The sequence below is a fragment of the Alligator sinensis genome, unplaced genomic scaffold (assembly GCF_000455745.1).
Source record: "Alligator sinensis unplaced genomic scaffold, ASM45574v1 scaffold865_1, whole genome shotgun sequence".
Taxonomy (NCBI): domain Eukaryota; kingdom Metazoa; phylum Chordata; order Crocodylia; family Alligatoridae; genus Alligator; species Alligator sinensis.
The window spans coordinates 966,658-985,708 of NW_005842146.1; the positions used below are offsets into that span (position 1 = coordinate 966,658).

Sequence of the window (19,051 nt, forward strand, 5' to 3'; positions counted from 1 at the left end):
CAGGAATTGTTCTCCCTGTTCTTTTGAAAAATCCGTTCCTGGATCTTTCATACAGCTGACTTGTATTTTTGTCTGTTTTAAAAGAAACTTGTAATATACACAGCTGCAAAAGTTTTTTTGTGTTCATTTCCTTTTCTGTTGTGTCCTAGACCTAATAAGATCCATTTTTAAGTTATTTTGAAGTGTTTTTGGACATAGATATTCTCTTTCCTTCATTTGTATAGTATTCATCCAGCACAATAGAAACCTACTCTATTTGAAGCCCTATACCTTGGTAATAAATATGGGAATATGGTAATAATACTGCCATAATACTAGTAAAATTGATGATGATGATGATGTTTTCATTTGGATCCATTTTTGACTTTGTGTGTGTCTCTGTTCTTCTTTTACATGCTTCCTTGATATAGCAGACCATTTAGGAATTGAATTCATGGGTAAGAATTCACTTTTCTGTCCTTAATTTCATAATATTGATTTCTTTGGGACTAGCCCTTTGACTGCAATGGCCTTTGCTTTAGGCCCTGAATATTTCCATGTGTAATGTTAGCTAGATTTATTTGTTACATTTTGGATTATTTTAGGATCTTAGTTTAATGCACATGGTATGGAAAATAACACATTAAATCATGGCACCTGAGAAAATATTTTGTACAAGACTTAAGACATTGGAAAAGGTTCAATAATAACATGTCTGTCTTGATGCAAAATTACTGTAAATGTTTAAAAAGCTTTAATACTTGAATTTCCATATAGTATGAAGTTTTGTAACATGTTAAAATAAGTCGTATTAAAACAGGCCAATACACTAGTACTTAGCAGACACCTGAGAGAGATTTGAAAAGAAATGACAAGCAAACTGACTTAAATTTAGCATAAAGTATTTTATTTTAAGGTAGGAACAGACATTGAATCACAGGGATTGCTTCTTACTAGTTTAAAAACTGAAAAAAAGTATATCTTTATGGCTCAGATGATTAACCTGTAATAGTTTCGCTAGCCTGTGGGAGTGCTGAGCTTCACAGGTCAAAACCTCACTTGACAACTGGTGTTCAGTAAAGAATATAGATTTTTTCTTGGGAATCCAAAGCTAATCCTTAGCAGAGATAGTGAACAAATTCCTTGCTTTCATAAAACCAGAAGTAAGGTTGAAAATGTCTGAAAAGCAGAGTTAACAGATACTCAGCTAATTCCTAAATAACATTGTCTCAGCTAATCTGTCCCTTCCTCTATTGTATTGCTTAGAACATCCAACTATTAACTCAGTTAAATTTGCTTACATGGATATATTAACATATTAAGAGTTAATATGTTAACTTTTAATATGAAAATATTTACAGTAACATGAAGACAAATATTGTTTTGATATAATCATCAGGGACCTCAACTAAAAATAAAAAGACTGAAGAGGAGCAACTCAAGATTTGAAATGGTATGTTTAGACGATCTTACAGGGAGAGAACATGACTGCTGACTTTTGCTATGGAATTGTTTTTTTATTCTCCTGTGATTCAAGGCACAACCCTATTATTTACAAGTAAAAATCCCTTAAGTAGTACAGCTTTTTAAAGGGGTGCATTTATTTGTGTGCTAACATCTTCACCTCTAGATGATAAAGTCAGTATTGCTAAATTAATAAGAGGTGAGCTGTCCTACACATGGGAGTAGTGATGTTTTTCACCCAGACCAGGGAAGCAGGGAATGCAGTGTTTTCAAGTCGTCTCAAATTTTTCAAGTCTTTTAGATACCATAACTATTTTAGAATAAGACCCAGCTGAATACAGTGTAGTGTTTGAACAGATCAGGGACATAGAACCTTATAAGAAAATAAGCATTGAGAATGTTAAATGAAACTTAAGGCTCAAGGTCTGTCTGAGCACATGCACAGCTCGCTCATGGCAGTTGATAGGGAGCTGTTGCTGACTTCTAGCTTTGCCCCAGTGTAAATTAAGCTGGGGGGAAATGTAACTTTGGAGGACTTTGTCAGCAGAGAATCAGGGAACACAAGTCTTCTTCCATACTACCTACTTGCTTATCTTGCCGCCTCCTCCCCATTTGCCTAATCTATTCTTAGTTCCCTTCTCTCACCTTAAAATATAATTCCTATCCTGTCTCTTAAGTTGATTGGTATAGTTTATGGGTGTAGTGGAAACAGATGATGAACCTGAGATAGGAACTGGAGAGCTACCTTTGCAAAAGGCTAATTCCAGAAGAGCTCTCTAACAGGTGCAGATAATTCTGGAAGATAATTTCTTAGTGGATAAGAAAGAAGGATAAGAAAGAACTTGATTTTGGTTGGGTTTTCTGGGCACTACTACATACACATACACAAATACTGTATCATATATATCATAATCATCTCTCTGAAGATTTCAAGGTACTTTACAGATGTTTATAAATTCAGTGTCCTAGCATTTCTGGCAGGTAAGTAATCCAGTAAACAAAGATTAACAGGATTAAGAACAAACTTGTTTCTGTGAGGAGAAGATATTGAAGACAGAACCAGGTATCCTTAATAAAACCCTGTTTATCTACAAAGACCTGGATCCCTGAGCACTGAAGAAACAAAACAGCAAGAGCATGTGCTTGTAGCTTCACAAATAGGAGTAGCCCAAATTTGTGCTGCTCCACAGACAGCATGGAGGTCTGGCCAGTAGCCAGAGCATTGGTCTGGACAACTCAGCCTCTGCTGAGGCAAGCTTATATTGCCTGTATTGTGTCACTTTTTGTTATGGTGGGGTTTTTGCTACCGGTATTTCCTGATAGCAAAGTTTGCCACTGCATTGCAAATTTGCAGCGCATTCTGTGTTTTCATGTTCCCCCCATGCAGTTTGTGGTGCCACAAACCTAACACCCCTAAACATGGAGACCTGCCCTTTGGCTACAGCTCCAAAACTTTTTCAGTCAGGACATGGTGCTAAAGCTCGCTCTCTCTCCTAGCATTTTCTTATAGTCAAAAACCAGTTCGGCTGTGTCTACATCCTTGTCTTTCCTCTCACTTTTTCTGATACTCTTACTGTTTTCTTTCACAGACACAAACCCTTCACAAAACAGTAACAAGCAACACTCCTATATCTATTTCAGTTCTTCATACCCCCTTCTTGGAAGAAGTGATATGCCTATTTGAGAGGCTGCTCTTGTGTTAATTACCTGTTTACAAAAAGGAATGTACTGGTTTCTAAGCACAATTTCAAAAGTGAAAGTCTGTGCTTATACTGCCATTGTGACAAAATGCACATTTCAAATATGAAAGTGAAACAAAGATTCTCACTAAGGAACAAAAGGAAAACTGACTTCAGACTCCTCAGCTCTTTTTATATCATAGCCATGCATAATGGGATATGCATGTAAAATATGAAAGCTCTCTCCACTGGACTACAGATGAAGCCCTAGTTGTGCAAGAAAGGACAAACCAATGTCAGCCGCTGAAGTACAACAAAAGTTATGAGAGATAAACTAGGTGATTCAAAGACCCTGAGGTGGAATTGATCTAAGTTACTCAGTTTTCTGTAAGTGGTGTAGTTAGATTGGTAATGAACAGAGCACACATTCACCCTCTGGTGGAGGGGTGACACATCTTAGACCAGGTTCTGCCATTTTTAAACCAGACTATGTGTACTGGACTTCTGTTATGGGTAAACCAGTTTCAGGTCACTTACACTTCTGATCAATTATACTTAAAATTATAATGGCTGTTTCTGGTCTACTAGAAAAAAAAAACACCCAAGCATAAAACAAGCATTGCAAATGTACAGGCTTGTTTTGTTGTGTGTGGCACTAAATTATGTCCTTCCCCGCAGAAGATGTCCATAGGCCTAATTTGCATCACATACTTGTATAAATTAGGATTCCAATAAAGGCAATGGAATTAAATCATTGTAAAAGCAGCAAGAATTTGGACTCAGTCTCTTAAATATTCAGCCTTCACGTCTCCTAAGTTACTGGAATAAACTGAAAAGAGCAACAACAAGGCATAAGACACAGTTAAACTTATTTCTGAGTATTATTCATTTCAGAAAAAGCTGATTCATTCTCTGTAAAATTATTTTACTAGCAAATGTTGTAACAGCCAGCCAGGTCTTTTGTTAATATGACCAGTGTGAGCATGTAGGTGAGACTCAGGGGATGCATGATGTGGTTACTTGAATCTCTGACCTTGAATTTTATCATCCACTGCAACAGACACGTTTTGATTTTGCCAAGCCAAAACAGCTTGAATCTTTTTGCTGCTTTGCTAAACTAAATAAAAGGCAACATTCACTGATTTCTTAACAGCTCAGAGTGTATATAGCTTGTTTACTGGGCTTCGTATGTGCAACAATATCTTTAAGTAGCAAAAAAACAAATGAAAAGAAATATGTGATAACTGAGAAGGCCTTCATGATCATTGAGTATCATCAGCCACATTCTCAGCTGGTGCAATTTATATGATTCTGTTGTCTTCAACAGAGCTGTGTTTACTTGCAGCAGCTGTGAATGTATGTAGCTGCATGTATTCTAATAAGAGTAAAATACAGACTTCCCTGAATTCCATTATCAGTAATAAGCTTATGTATCCTATTTTGACAGTAATGCTCTTTAGAGCATGGACAATTTTTGCATGTCTGTGCAGTTGTTGGAGTCCTGATCCCTGATCCCAATGATTGCCAGGGGTAAATAAAGTATAAATAAATACTTAACAATTTTCCTCCTAAATTTAAGTGCAACTATTAATACTATTTAATCATGCAATTTTATTTTCTTAATAAGTTCCTAAAAACAACAAGATCAGAATAGAACTTCACAGAACAATTGGATGGTTTCCAGAGAGGAGAGAAATGCAGCTTTTAACTGAAAAATCAAACCATGCATATGTTTAATACCAGTGTGTGTATCTATATGTCCAATTAGCATGTAGCAATAAACTATGGTGCAGTTTGTGCGGGAGTTAGCTGCTCCCAGGTGCAGCATCTTCACGTGCACCCAGGACTGCAGCTATTTTAGCTGTAGTGGAGCAGCCCTGGGCTAGCAGAGGATTTAGGGGGTCAGCCATGGGGTGACAGCACCGGGCAGTTGAGTGGCTGGGTCATGAAGCTGCTAAAGTGTGGGGCTAGCCAGCAGACAGTCCCTGCACTGTAGCACTGTTTGCCCCACCCAGCCCCAGTTACTGTCTACACATGTATTTCAGGGGGCTAAATTACTCTGCCATAGAATAGTACTTGTCCCAGACAGTACTTTCCTACAGCGGATTTAATTAATTTACCAAGCCCTAATATGAGCACACATGTACATGGTGATGCTTTGTGGTGGAGCTAAGTAATCAGCTCCACAGTAAAGTGTATATGTAGATGCACCTGATGTCACCAAAAGTAATAATTAATTTCTGCTGTTTCCTTACTGCCTACCAACCTAGTATTCAGTAGCTTTGCTTATTAGCTCTTTTCTAGAACTAGGCTGTCAACACTTTGATGTAAAGACCATTTATTTTATTTGCTTTATGACTACTTTTATAAGTACTACAAAGTAATACTGGAACTCAATGGCATAAAATGCCTTTGGAATTAGCACTTTCTAGAAGACAGTCCTTCACACTGAGAAGAATGATCACCTAGAATCTCTACAGATTAGAATATTGGGGATCCAGTGGAAGCAGGAAGTCCTCAAAACATGGGAATACTGAGGAGGCAGAGTATCTGGGGTAAGAAACACAAAAAGATTAGCATCTGTGGGTTAGATACATTTACTGAGGGCCTTGTTACACTTTAATTTTAGGTGGCTCCTGGAGCTCTTAACCCATGGACTGTCTACACATTAACACCTGAAACTAATTTTAAGCACATATTAGGCAGCTTAAAGTTATGCCACTCCAGGGCAGGTTTATCTTTGATCTGTGTTATCCAGCTCATGTTCCATTAATGTAGGGGTGGGCAAAATATGGCCCACAGACTGGATTCGGCCCACCAGGTCATTCTATTTGACCTGTAGGGCCCCTAAAAAAATTAGTAAATGAATATTTATTTGCTCCTGGCTGCCTGCCAAAGCTGACAGTAGACAGGGGCAGTAGGACCCAGGGGGAGCGCTCAGCAGAACTGAGCAGCCCAGCCCCACTCCACCCCTAGCCACTTCAGTCTCTTCCTGCTCCCGCCCTGCTCTGGCACCATGTGGATCCCAGCTGCATTATTGCATCATTGGACTGGGGAACACACAGCCACACCGGTAAGTGTGTGTGTGTGTGGGGGGGGGGTTGTGCAGGGAAGGGAAGTGTGTGTGTGTGCAGGCAGGGTCAATGTGTGTAGGCAGGAGCTCTGTGGGTGTGTTCATAGTGTGAGTCCCACATGCACACCCCACCATACACATGCGACCACATACCCCCTTGCACTTCCATATATGCAGACCCCCACACCCACACCTCCTCACACACCCCAGCCAACCCTGCTCCCCATACATCCATCCACAGACCCCATACCCACCCACACCCCACATACCCACAACCCACAGCCCCCACACAAACCTATATGCACCCCCACAATATACAAGTGTAAGACTTCATTTTAAGCTATTGTGCAATCACCTCTGTGTATACTATACAAACGCATGTAAATCGGGACAAAAATATTTTTTGAAATCAAATTAATGAATGCTGTAGATGTTTGTTTTTTAGAATATAATTTGTTTTATCCTGGTTCTAAAATGGCAGAACCCTTTGCTGAAAGGAGTACTTCCAGGGGTAACGGGAGGGGGACTTCTGGTGGCAAAGGTCAGGGGTTAGGGAACGATCACAAGATGGTGACTTCCAGTCACAAGATGGTGACCGGGGGAAAACCTGTCCAGGGGTGGGGCTACCCACATGGCCCTCAACAGCCTGCCAAAACTCAGTAAGCAGCCCTCTGCCTGAAATAATTGCCCACTCCTGCATTAATGTGTGTCCACTCCCCACAGATGAGCAACCCAAATTTCATTCTTCCAGCATCCCAGGTTGCATCATTCCCTTTACCCTCTCATGTTGTATGTGAACAAATTTTTCACCCCCTGAAATCTACTGTCTGGAGGGCAATTCTGGCTCCAAGCCAACTCCTCCCTCCTACCCATGGGGGTGTAACTTTTCCACCCCCAATGTTACAACCCCATGCAAATAGCCTGCAGAGTACATACCAGCTAGCCAGGTAGGAAGGCATGTAAAGATCCAGGAATGGAGTCTGGGGGGTAGAGGGAAGAAGCAAGGTGGGGGTGGGGGCAGATCAGGTCCCCGTGAGTTGGGGCTTTCTTCCCAGGGGTGGTGTGGTAGCTACCCCAAAAGCACCTTCCCTCACCAGTCCCACCTTCTGGCAATCCAAGGAAGTATGATGAGCACCCCCCACACCCCAATCCCAAATCCCAATTTATTAAAACATGAGACCTTCTTTAATTTATTTCCTCTTATTTAATGTTTTACTTCTTTTTATTTTATCTTTCAGTGGCTGACTTCCTTCAAATTACCACGCTTCTACCATCCCCATTTCCTTTTCACCTCCTATTTCATTACCCACTGCCATCCCAATAACTCTTTGCCTCCCAGCTTCATTTTCCTGCCTCCCCACACTGCCCCAACGTGTCTCTCCCTCCTCTCTCTCCCCCACATCCTCACAGAGCAGGGATAGAAGCCTGGCTCACCAGCCCTGTAGTGGCTACTCACAGCTTTAGCTTTAAATTTAGTCAGGCCCCTGTTCACCAGCCCTCTAATGTCAAGTCACAGCTGTGCATGTGGGGAGACAGTCAGAGAAAGTTTTTAGCCTGAAGGTGTGACCGTTCCAAACTCAAGCAAGCACTAACACTGATTAACATTTGAGCAGCTAAAAGTGCAACACATAACAACGTCCTGAAAGTTTAAGCTACTGTTTAAGGCTGAACCTTTGCCAATTTGAATTGAAGAAGTATTTAATCATATGTGATTTTTTGAACTGTGTGAATTGTGTTCTGTATTACCCTATGTATTTCTCATCGTGTTTTTACCCCCAAATTTGTGTCTGATTTCTCACTCCACTGGCAGCAAATTATTGCTAGGTAATTTGCACTGCTTGTGAAGAATGGGATAGGGATTTACTTTATATTTAATTTAGGTGGATTGCAGTAATCTATGGCAATTTCTAACCCTTTTCAGTACTAAAGTCACTCTCTGGATTATATAGGTGAACTTGTTCTAGTGCATTTTAATTTACCTGAGTAATTTTCTTCTCCTTTTTCTGTTGTGACTATAAATTCAGCTTTTTTTCTTGCCAAGTGGAGAGGGGAAGAAGTGTGGTCATCCTATTAGTTTTTTGCTTTTCCTTTTATAGTAAATTTTCCAGGAAATTCATAAAGTACTTTATTACCAAGAAGCAAATGTTTTTGCCTGTTCTGGTGTTTGAAAAAACAAAAGATATAATTAAAAAATAAGGGGGCATATCAAGTTGTTATCAGAAACATTGAGTCCATCCCTTGTAATGTTTTCATTTTCCTGAGCAAATGGAATCCATGTGTAGAGGTAAGAGGAAGATATTTTCTTTGAACAACAAAGGAATTGATGTGGGATCTTGAATAAATGTCTATTTCATACATGCTTCCAGGAAAATACACACATTTGTTCGTAATTCATGGTTAACCCTTAATCCATGTCATTACACTAACAAAGTAGGAAGAAATGCGTATGCTGAGAACCAGGTTTTAGGGGAAAATACACAAGCAACATGCCTGAAAAAAACTTGTGTATACAGATTTTCTGACTGATTATGTACTTATGCATTTAAATTTTGCATGGATAATATTTTGCAGATGACAATGCCTGTCAGGTTTTTATGCATATGGCCCATCTCTACATTGAGCATTACCTTAAAGCCAGGTCATTGGATTGCACAAATACTGAATTTAGAATTGTGTAGTTAAATGTGATATTCTATTCAATGAATTTCATAAACTTAATTTTGAATGTGATATTTAGGTAAATGGTTGATTTAGCCTGAGAAATTGCTAAAACAGAGGGAACACAAAGGAATAGGCCTTCGGGTGACTTGCAATCTCAAATTTTACTCCAGACTGTGTTTGGTTAGCATTTGTTCAGATGCTTTGGTTAGTATTTGCTCAGATGCACACAGGATGTGAATAGTAGCTCATGTATTTGTTCCTCACTGCAACATTCCTGGAAAGTGGCTGGATTTTCATACCAATCTTGTTGGCATGGTAGAGCTTCATACCAAACTTGTTGGCATGGTAGAGCTTTGAGAAGAAGTCCCAGGATTTGTCCATAGGTGAGACTGTCTGGCCTTTATATTAACTGGTACCAGATGAAGTTGGAAGCAACTTTGGAGGTGGTAAGCACAGCACATTTTACAGGATTCATTGTTAGCCCATTTACTCATTTCTTCCTTTGCTTTGCTCTAGCTGTAAATTTTACTCTAACTACTCAGGAGTTCATGATTTTGAGTGACAAAAGTTGTGCCACTTTTACACAGTCATGATGGAGTTGGTGCTAGGTTGGCCTCTCTCTCATTTCCAAGAACTACGGAGACACCTGTTGCATCTACCAGACCATACCAGTATGAGTGATCAGAAAACAATGACTGTTTAAACTAAAGAAGAGTAAGTACCACGTTAAATGTGCTTGTAACATTACTGATGTTTCTAACAATGATCTAAAACGTTGTGTCCTCTGTGCCTAGATGTGGCTGCTCCTCCACAGTTGCTAGAAGAAGGAGAGAAAGGTAGGTCATGTAAAAAAAAAATTGCCAATGCTCCGTAGATAGCTCTAAATGATTTCTTTTTTATGTACACTTTTCTTTTCTTTTTCAGGAGCATTAGAATTTGACAAGCTGGAGAAATGCTGAGTGAATTGCTGCAGTGGCTGGATTTTTTTAAATATATTTTTTCTAATTATTTTGCAATTGTCTGGTGTTCCATTTCTCCTGCACCATCAACATCTCTCTCACAACTAATCAGATACTGGTAGAAGGCCACTGTTATTCCTAGAGTAATTAATGGTTTACCATCATGATAATCATGATATTCATTATATGATGATAAGAAGACCAACCAGGTGTTCAGGTAATATACTTCATAGTCATAGTCATGCTGGGATCAGCTAAGAAAATCTACAGTATTCCTGGAGGAAGAGTACTTGACTAAAGTTTTAGTACCATTGCCATCGGGATTACAGACTGCATGCACTTGCAGATGATAGAAGTGGATTTGTGTTCCATAACATAGATCGCCTCATTCTTGGTATGTGCAGACAATTCCAATACTGAATTTTCATCAGGTATGGATGCAGTGTTTAACAAGTCTGATTTGATGGTATCTATATACTTTATTCTTTGTAGTTATGCCTCTGTTTCTCAATATCTGCCCTTCACTAGATATACCTGATTCACTAGATCTACCTGCTATCTTCTTTTATATTTTTTAGGCTTGGATTTTGTGCTTGTATATTTAGGTTAGCAGATAAAAGCTATCTGCTGTGTTAGAGCATTATTATTAATAGCTTTTTAATTGTCATGGCAGTTTTATTGGTAATATTTAAATTATGTTTACATTCCAATACAAATGAAAACACAAGTAAACAAACAAACAAAAAAGCCCCCAATAAACCATTAATGATCCAAAGTTCATTGAGGTTAGTGGGAGACTTGCTGTTATTTTTAATGGGTTTTTATTCAGTCCAATGGGAACTGATCCAACTCCTATAGAAATAAGTGGGATTTTTTTCCATTAGCTGGTTCCAAGCCAGTGATTGGGGAATGGGAATCTGATGTATGCCTGAGTAGCACTGACACTTCCCATTTTCTATAGAAGACTCACTACTGCTTAGAAAAATACAAGCCAGGGAGCCGCTTCCTAATTTTAACCTTCTTTCATTTCTCTTTCCTTGTCTGTCCACTCTTCTTTAGTTTGTCTTCTCCTTTATGTGCCTATAAATTCTCTGCTATTGATGCTTCAAATGTTTTCTGAAGAGTTAGGGGAACTTTCTTTTTTAAATGATTTGTATTAACTGTTATGCAGAGTACTGGGGAATCATTTCAAAATATCAAAACTGTTCTAGTTTTCTCTAATGTAGAGAGAAAAATAAAAATTGAGAGAGAGAGATGTTTGGAAGTTTGCTCATTGTAGTTGTAATGGTTCCTCCTGTCATTGAAAATGATACAGGACTTGAAAAACTGGAGCTGCACGTGTATTAAATTGCCTAGTTCATAAAATATGTATGCATCAAAAATGAATACAGCAATGTTAACATAGCTAATCAGCTTCAGAAAAACAAAAACACATTTTAGTTACTATATGATGCAATGGCATGGGATATTAATGAAGTAAAAGAGGTGCATCTTTATCCTTGTGTTGGCATTAATTTTATCCTTGTGTTGACATTTACTTTAATTCAGCAAATTTCAGTTTTAAATTCATTCTTGAAACAATGTTGGTTTGTTTCTGACAAACAAAGGTTAGGCATTTTTTCATGATAATAAACGTATTTGTGTTTCCTTGAGTTTGGAGAGAGGATTTTGATTTTGCATAAACTGTACACAACATTGTCTTATGCTGGGAGTTTTTCTGCAAGCTACAGAGGCAGTGTAAAAGTTGTGTGGGATAAATGGTGGTGTTTTAAGTGCAGAGCATTAAGTAATTTTATCCTCCAAATTACTAAATAACAATCCCAAAATAATATTAATCTCCCACTGCCAGTTTGGCAATATGAATCCCATTTTTTTTAGGCTTATGTATTTCTTTGCCTTACCTTGGAGGACACCTTCCGTAAGAAGAAGCAAAATAAAGTTAGTTGTGATTGATTACTTATTAAAGAAAAGAAAGCAACAACATAGTACAGAATACAAATAGTAAACAATTGTATTTCAGTTAGATGCTCTTTGGTTTTTCTCTTTGTGGAAAGATTGGATTTTCACTTACAGTGCTTTCTAGCTACTTTGCATATATTTTAAGCCAAGCGGGTATGAACCAAAGCAGGTACTGTGGAGTAACTGAAGTACTAAGTTCACACTTGTAGCTCACTTGACAGCTTACTTCACACACGTACCTATGGCCCCTGGCAGACAATGGCCTGATTGGGATCAGAGGAATTTTATGTCCTATCCCAAACATAGCTACTCTTGCCATGTCAGACATTCATTGCAGGGGGCATAATGTTAGGAACTAAGACATAACTTTCCTCCAATTCCAACTGTGTCATTACAGAAGTGCCCTGCATCTGATCCTGCAGATTGGGCAGGAGGCAGCTCTGTCTTGGACCCAGGGCTGCCTCCAGTGGCTTCCAGACCCACAGTTGTCAGGGTCAGGCCAAACAAATACTAGATTTTCAGCTCTGAGCCTGGGTTTTCTTGGGCCAGGTCTGACAATCAACTGGTTGCTGTCCCCAGCCCCTGGGACAGACCTGGGTCTAGTTCCAGACTTCTGGTCATAGGCTAACAATCATCCTGGGTCAGCCACAGGACTGCCCACCTGCACACATAATTTTAAAAGTCCTGGGGCACTGGGACCCTAGGATCAGGGGGCCTCTCCCCAGTCTTGGGGTCCCTGTGCCCCAGGACATGTAAAAACTGCATGGGTAGACCAGCTCCCTGCAGCTCTCCATAACAAAGCATTAAAGTGCCTTATTCTGCAGCCCCAATGGGGGCAGTAGGGCAAAGCAGGAAAGTATACTGGGTGTGTGTGGGCATGGGGAGGGATTGCCAAGTTTCCAACGTGAGGGGGAAGCTCCTCAGTTACTCCTGCTGGGCAACAGTGGAACTCACTGTCCTAGCAGCTCATTTTTGGTGTTGGAACTGGGACTGTCCCAGTGCTGACCCTCCTCCCTGTGTCAATGCTGCCAATCAGCTGATGGTCAGCATTGGGATGGGGGTGGGGGGGTGCTACAATTTATGGCACAATACAAATAAACCATTAAAATGTTCAACATGATTTGTAGAATATTTTGGGGCCAGTTTGCCACTTCATGGCACCATAAATTGGCTGCCTATGTAGGATTGTTACTGCTTATAGTGCAATTAACTTGTTAATTGCACCATAATTGTAATGGGTGCCAGGGGCCTAAGTGTAAGTGAATCCTTCTTGGTGTGAATAACCTAAAGAGTTTCTAAATGGGTGATGATGATGTTTAAGTATCAAAAAACTAAAGATAGTCTTTAAATGCAGTTACTTCAACAAACTTCAGGGAACTGTCCAAGGGAAGCAATTAATAAATATTAGTAAGCTTAAATTGCAGTATATCTCCCTCTTTGGTTACCAAGGTTATCTTGCATCTCCTTTCCAGGAACATATAGGAAAGATCCAGATGAGCATGGCCGTGCAGTATGCAGTGTCACAAACACGTTTTCAGCACCACGTATCGCACAGTCAGGCATTCTCTGCACTACAAGGGTGCACTGTCCGAGTGTGCACTACTCCAGTTTTTTTCCCCACAGGTTTCTTTGACCCCTGGATATCCAGAGGTAAAAAAAAAAAAAAACTCACAGAAAAAAAAAAAAGAGCAGCGCATGCTTAGGCAGCATCTGCGGCTGAAAAGTGGAGCCAGGCTGCACGGAGCCTGCTGCAGCTGCTGGCTAGGCTGCAGCTGGCAAGATTACCACAGCTACAGCCCTGGGAGGCCCCCAGAACTCCAGATAAGGCTGCTGGGGCCAGCACAGTGCTGGGCCCAGCCTCCCCTACCACCTTTGGGGTAACTTGCTGCGTGCCAAAGTGCACATGGCATGGGCATTCCCTGGGGACAAGTAGCTGCGGCGCAAGGTGCACTACCACTACTGATCCCCAGGGAACCAAATGTCTGTGCACATCTGTATGTACCTATATAGTCCAAATAAAATTACTCAAATGTACCTAATGTTTTCAGTAGTGTATCTAGGGCAGGACATGCAGGGTGCTGGGCACCAATTATGAGGGAGCACCAGAATGCCCCCCACTGGGAGTATTTGCTGCAGCAGGGGAAACCATGTGCTACTCACAGGGGTTGGGCAGCACAGCACCCTACCAATCAGTGTATCTGGGGAGGTGATTGGGGCAAATGGAATGGTGCTTTTCCTCTCAAGAACATTTGCAGTGCCAGGGGAATCCCCGCACTACCCCTACTCAGCCACAGGAGCTGGCCAGTGCAGTGCTGCACCATGCAGTCATGCAGTGTAACCAGGGGGGGAGGGGTAAGAAGAATGGTGCCTCATCTCTTCTTCCCTCGGGAGCCTTTATCAAAGTGGGCATAGCCCTGCTCCTAGTAAGCATGTATATGAATGGGGCAGCAGGATCCACTTGGTGGAAGTCAGGCCATGGGAAAGCTTACACTAGTGACCCTGAACGGTCATAGTGGCAGTGGTAGTTGGGGCAGGTAAGATTTCCCTTCCCCTCACCCATGCCATACCCCTTCTTGCCCTCTCCCACCCACAGTGGTTGGCATAACCTTGCCCTTCCATCCCACTTTGGGTGCTCAAAAAGTTCACTACACCACTTGGTATTTTTTAGAGGAATTTGTTAGTATCTCAAAATACAATAGCATTTCAATATTGCATTAGATCAGTGTAAGAAATATTTCAATCTAATCCCTTGGCAATCCCTTGTAAACTTCATCTCACCAGTGATATACAGAAATTGCACTGTACTGGCAAGGTACTGGTTGTAGTTGTGTAATGGTTGTAGTTTCTTCTTCATAGCCTTCTGGAGTAATGCTTCTCAAAGGGGTAGATGAAACAGGTGAAGCTAAGTATGGAATTTGTTCAAGTTTTCCCATCTCTTTCTTAAACGCATATGGATCACCTTTCTCAATTACCCAGAGTGTTCATAATGTATCAAACTGGGGGTATTATTAGGAAAGGGAGGTTACAACCCAGTTTGCCACTTAAATCAGTGGTCAGGGTCATTAGTGTCATTGTTGTTATTGTCCTTATGTCAGGTGTTATTGATGTGTTGTCAGTGGTGAAGTCTCAGGAACTGTGGTGACAGCAAAAGTCAAAACCAAGAGATCCCAACACCACTCTTGTCTTAAAGAACAGCCACAGGTTCAGTTCGGTGGGTGACAAAGATTCAGACAGGTTTATTGTCTACAATTACAAGTCTAATAAGTACATCAGACCAGGTGTTAAAACATTTATACTTGTGACAAGGTAGAGCCCCGCAGGCTCCCTTAGGTCACTAGAAAGTTCCCATGCTTTCCAATTCTCCTTTTATACAGTGGTGGAAACAAATTATATATTACATTCCTTCTGTATCTTGAATATCTTAAAACATTTTATACCCTGGACTTGTTTCACAGCTGCTCTGGGTGTTTCCATTTCGGCTTCATCATTCTAGTACTGGACTATCCAATACCTTGTACAGCCATCTCCCCCTCTCATCTTCTGACAGGAGTGCACATTTGGTCCACATGCCAAGTTTTTGTTTACAAAAGGAGTTCATGCATGAGTCAAGTTTGCTGGTCAGGTCAGTGCTTTAGAACAGCCTTTGTGTGAGCAGGATTTATTGATCAATGTTCCAGCAAGGCCTACACTAAGTGTGTTTTGCTGAGAGATTTGAGCATTTTTTCTGCTGATTTCCTTTTGCAATCCAGAGAGTTCTGTGCCCTCTCTTCATAATCCAGAGAAGTCTGTGCCTCTCTTTCAGGCCTTGGTTAAATTTAGATATCAGCTGCTGTCATCTTCTGATTGCCTTAGGTCCTGCATGGATTGATCTCAGTAGCATTTTTAACCCATGGTCACACGCATATATAGTATTCTTATTGTCTTCATGACACTAAATTTTCAGAACATCTTTATCATCTATAAAAGTTTTAAACTTTTCTCTTTAATTACCCCATAGTCTGAGATATCTTTGTGGTTCCATTCAGATTTCATTTTTAAGGAGTGTCATGGCAGATTGATTAAAGCATTTTACTATCACTCCAAAGATATGGGCTCAAGAGTTGATCTGGATTTATGCCAAAGACACCCCATGGTTAACCCACCTTCAAACAGGCACTTCTACGCTCAGGCAGACCATTCTGATACTGTCCAAGCCTAAGAAACTAGTATGTCTCAACCATGCCTAGCCCAGGAAGCTGTTAGGTTTGGGCAGAAATCACTTATGCTTCAAACTAAAGTCTTTCAGTTGTCAGTTACTCTTTTTCAAGAGAGACTTTAAATTTAATTCTCCTCCAGAAAGACCGGGATGCTAATTGTCTTTGAAGAAGTTCTCCTTGCTTTTCTGGCTAGGGACAGACATTACTAATAAACTGGTTTAAATGACCAGAAACTGGTTTAAACCTGTAACAGAACAGATGTTCACTGAACATAAACCAGTTTGAAAATGGCTGAAACTGGTTTGAGATAAACCTGGTTGAATGTAAATCAGACTTAACTGACTTGGGTCAAGCTGGTTTATGCAATGTCTGTACCAGACTCCTTGCTTGTTTAAGTTAAACCAGACACCCCCAGCATCCTAGCATGCTCTCTGGGCTAGGAAGGGCTCTCTGCTCCACAGAAGAGCTGGCCCCTCACCGCTCCCTGCTAAGCAGGAATTCCTCCCTCCCTTCTGCTTTGCTGAGAGGTATCTGTTTAAAAACTAGCAGATCGCATGCTGGCTACAGTCCATGTTGTGACAAAGGCAAAATAAAGAGGTACCTGGTAATGTCCCTCTGTTGTTTTCTTAATGGGGTGATAAACACTGTTATCAAGTTCTTGCTGGGCTAATCAGAGCATCCTGCCAGGGCCTGGCCACGCCCCCGCTCCCCCTGTCCCCCCAGCTCAGTATAGTGGAAGGGAAGGGAGGGCTGCTCAAGTGCCCCCTGGCTTCCGGCCTCAGCCACTGGAACCATGTGCCTGAATATCTGGAATGAAAAGGGAATGTCTATCCACCTCCAAATCAGTTCAAGCTTTTCAGGTTAGACTGCCCTGCAAAGATTGAATCAATTCAAGCTCAGGCTTTTGAATGTCTGTCCCTAACCTCTGAGTGCAGCATAAATCTATTTTGCCACTGTCTGGTAATTTGTTTTTCAGTTAACATTCATATTTACATTCAAATGGTGTCTTATATTAGTAATTACTTCCAACTCAAATGACCTTTCTTTCTAGAATAAATACTACTTCAGTCTTCACAGAATAGGACACCAGAAAGTAGTTAAAAATGTGCATTTAGGTACAAAATATTTGCAAATATATATCACACAGTAAATTTACACCATCTTTAAGCATTTAATTAATAATGATCTTGTGTCCATTAAAACAAGATAAATATGAAATGTCTTCTGGAAAGATTTTCCAACCATCAATGTTCTTTAAAAAAGAGCTGTTAGTTGAAAGTGTGAAGATTTTACGCTGTTTCTGAAAAAAGTCACTAGCCCTTTTTATAAATTTTCAACTAAGGGAGAAAAACAAAAAAATCCAAACACATTCTTACAAAGCAGTTTGTGGCTCTTGATAACACATCTCCTTATTTCTCTTTGAATTAATGCGAATAGGAAACCCTAACATTTATACACAGCTTATTACTGGGACAACATTCATCTCTATTATACTAAGATCTTATATCGAACAGTATGCCCTGTCTTTTTGGTATGGCAATGCTGTTAGTTATTTGTAAATCTAAAATCAATATTTGATCTTAAAGGCAATGTCATTCATACGGTGTGAAGGTATCCAAGTCCATGTATATGCCCAATAGATAGGATAGAAGCTGGCCCTTAGTATGGGATGCTGGACCACTAAATCCATTCACATACCTCAAGCTGGATACAGAGACATAAAATGACTAGAAAAATCTGCATTACTGACTGTGTAATAGAGAATAGTCATTGCATTGCATTGCCAGGACCTAACAAATAAATAATAATTTAGAACGTTGCATGATGGATTTGTGTACTCAGACATATATGTTAATTATTAAATGGTATTAGCATAAGCAATATGTTTACAATATACAGAAAAAGTAACTATTCATGTAGCATTTCAAGGTCAGTGACAATCAGACTATGTGCAGTCATAATGGTTTTCTTATCACATCCCTCTGTGTTATTGAAGTTAATAATTGCCATTAACTAGTTAGATTTTTTCCTTCAGTTTGCCTTTTGTATAAACTATTTTTGTAAAGTGTTTGGCTGTCTTTATGAGTAGGGAAACACTGGACAGCATAAACCATCTAGGTTAGCTGTACTACATTACCTGAAGTTCACAGTTTTAAACTCTGAACTATTACTGGTATTTCTATAGTTTTAACATTTACTAATGGCTACTAACACAGGCCATTTATACACCCCATAAGAGTTAATTAAGCTCATATTCTGTATGTAGTGCTGTAGCTGAAAGAAAGCTCTTGTGGGAATTTACTCAAGATCTCCTGATATGCATGTATTTAATATACACATCATCACTTTTAAGTATATAGCAGTAATGGGTTTTCAATCAGATGAGTCCTGTTAGTTTACTAAGTAGAAACATAAATATTATATTCTGCTTTTTAAATTTAATTATTTTTTTATTTATTTTTATTACTGTTTTTGTGACTGCATGATAAAGCTGTTGTAAATTTATTGATAGCCATGTCCTCAGTCTCTTTTCAGACGAAAATTGCTGAATTGTGTTTGATTGTCTTGTTTTATTATGATAACAAACTCAGAAAACTAAACTTAGTTTCATTTATTCATGACCTAAGTCAGCATTTCATCTTACCTTTCTACAGGTAAAAAAAATCTAATCAACATGTTTGTTTCTCACAATTACCATTCAGCTTCCGTGAAACAAGTAAATTTATCAAAGGATTATGGCACATGGGAAAAATGTTATGTAGTTAATGTAAAATCTTTCTCCTATGATGTCTTTGAGCATGTACATCATTACAACCAAGGAAATGCTTTTAGTGCATTTCACAATCATGCAGCATTGAATAGATATTATATTACTCCATACTTTACTTTAAGCAGAGCCTTCCAGATCTTTGAAGATATCTTTAACTAAATGAACAATTTCAATCTGTTGTTTCTTCCATTTTAAAATTTATCGTGTCCTACTGACTTTTCTCTTTAACCTTCAAATGTTTAAATTTGCTCGTACTGTACATTCAAGTTTTTTGTGTCCTGAGGCTACTTTCTTTTTCTTGTCCTGATAGC

General features: G+C 39.7%; 1 protein-coding gene across 1 annotated transcript in view; it reads left to right on the top strand.

The window, feature by feature from the left end:
- NRG3 (neuregulin 3) overlaps window positions 1-19,051 on the top strand; it is a gene marked incomplete at its 5' end in the record, with an annotated part of 1,100,334 nt that overhangs the window by 940,558 nt on the left and 140,725 nt on the right. Inside the window, one exon of the mRNA XM_006025422.1 lies at window positions 411-437. Coding sequence (XP_006025484.1) covers window positions 411-437 — 27 coding nt within the window. The remainder of the gene's footprint in view (window positions 1-410; window positions 438-19,051) is intronic.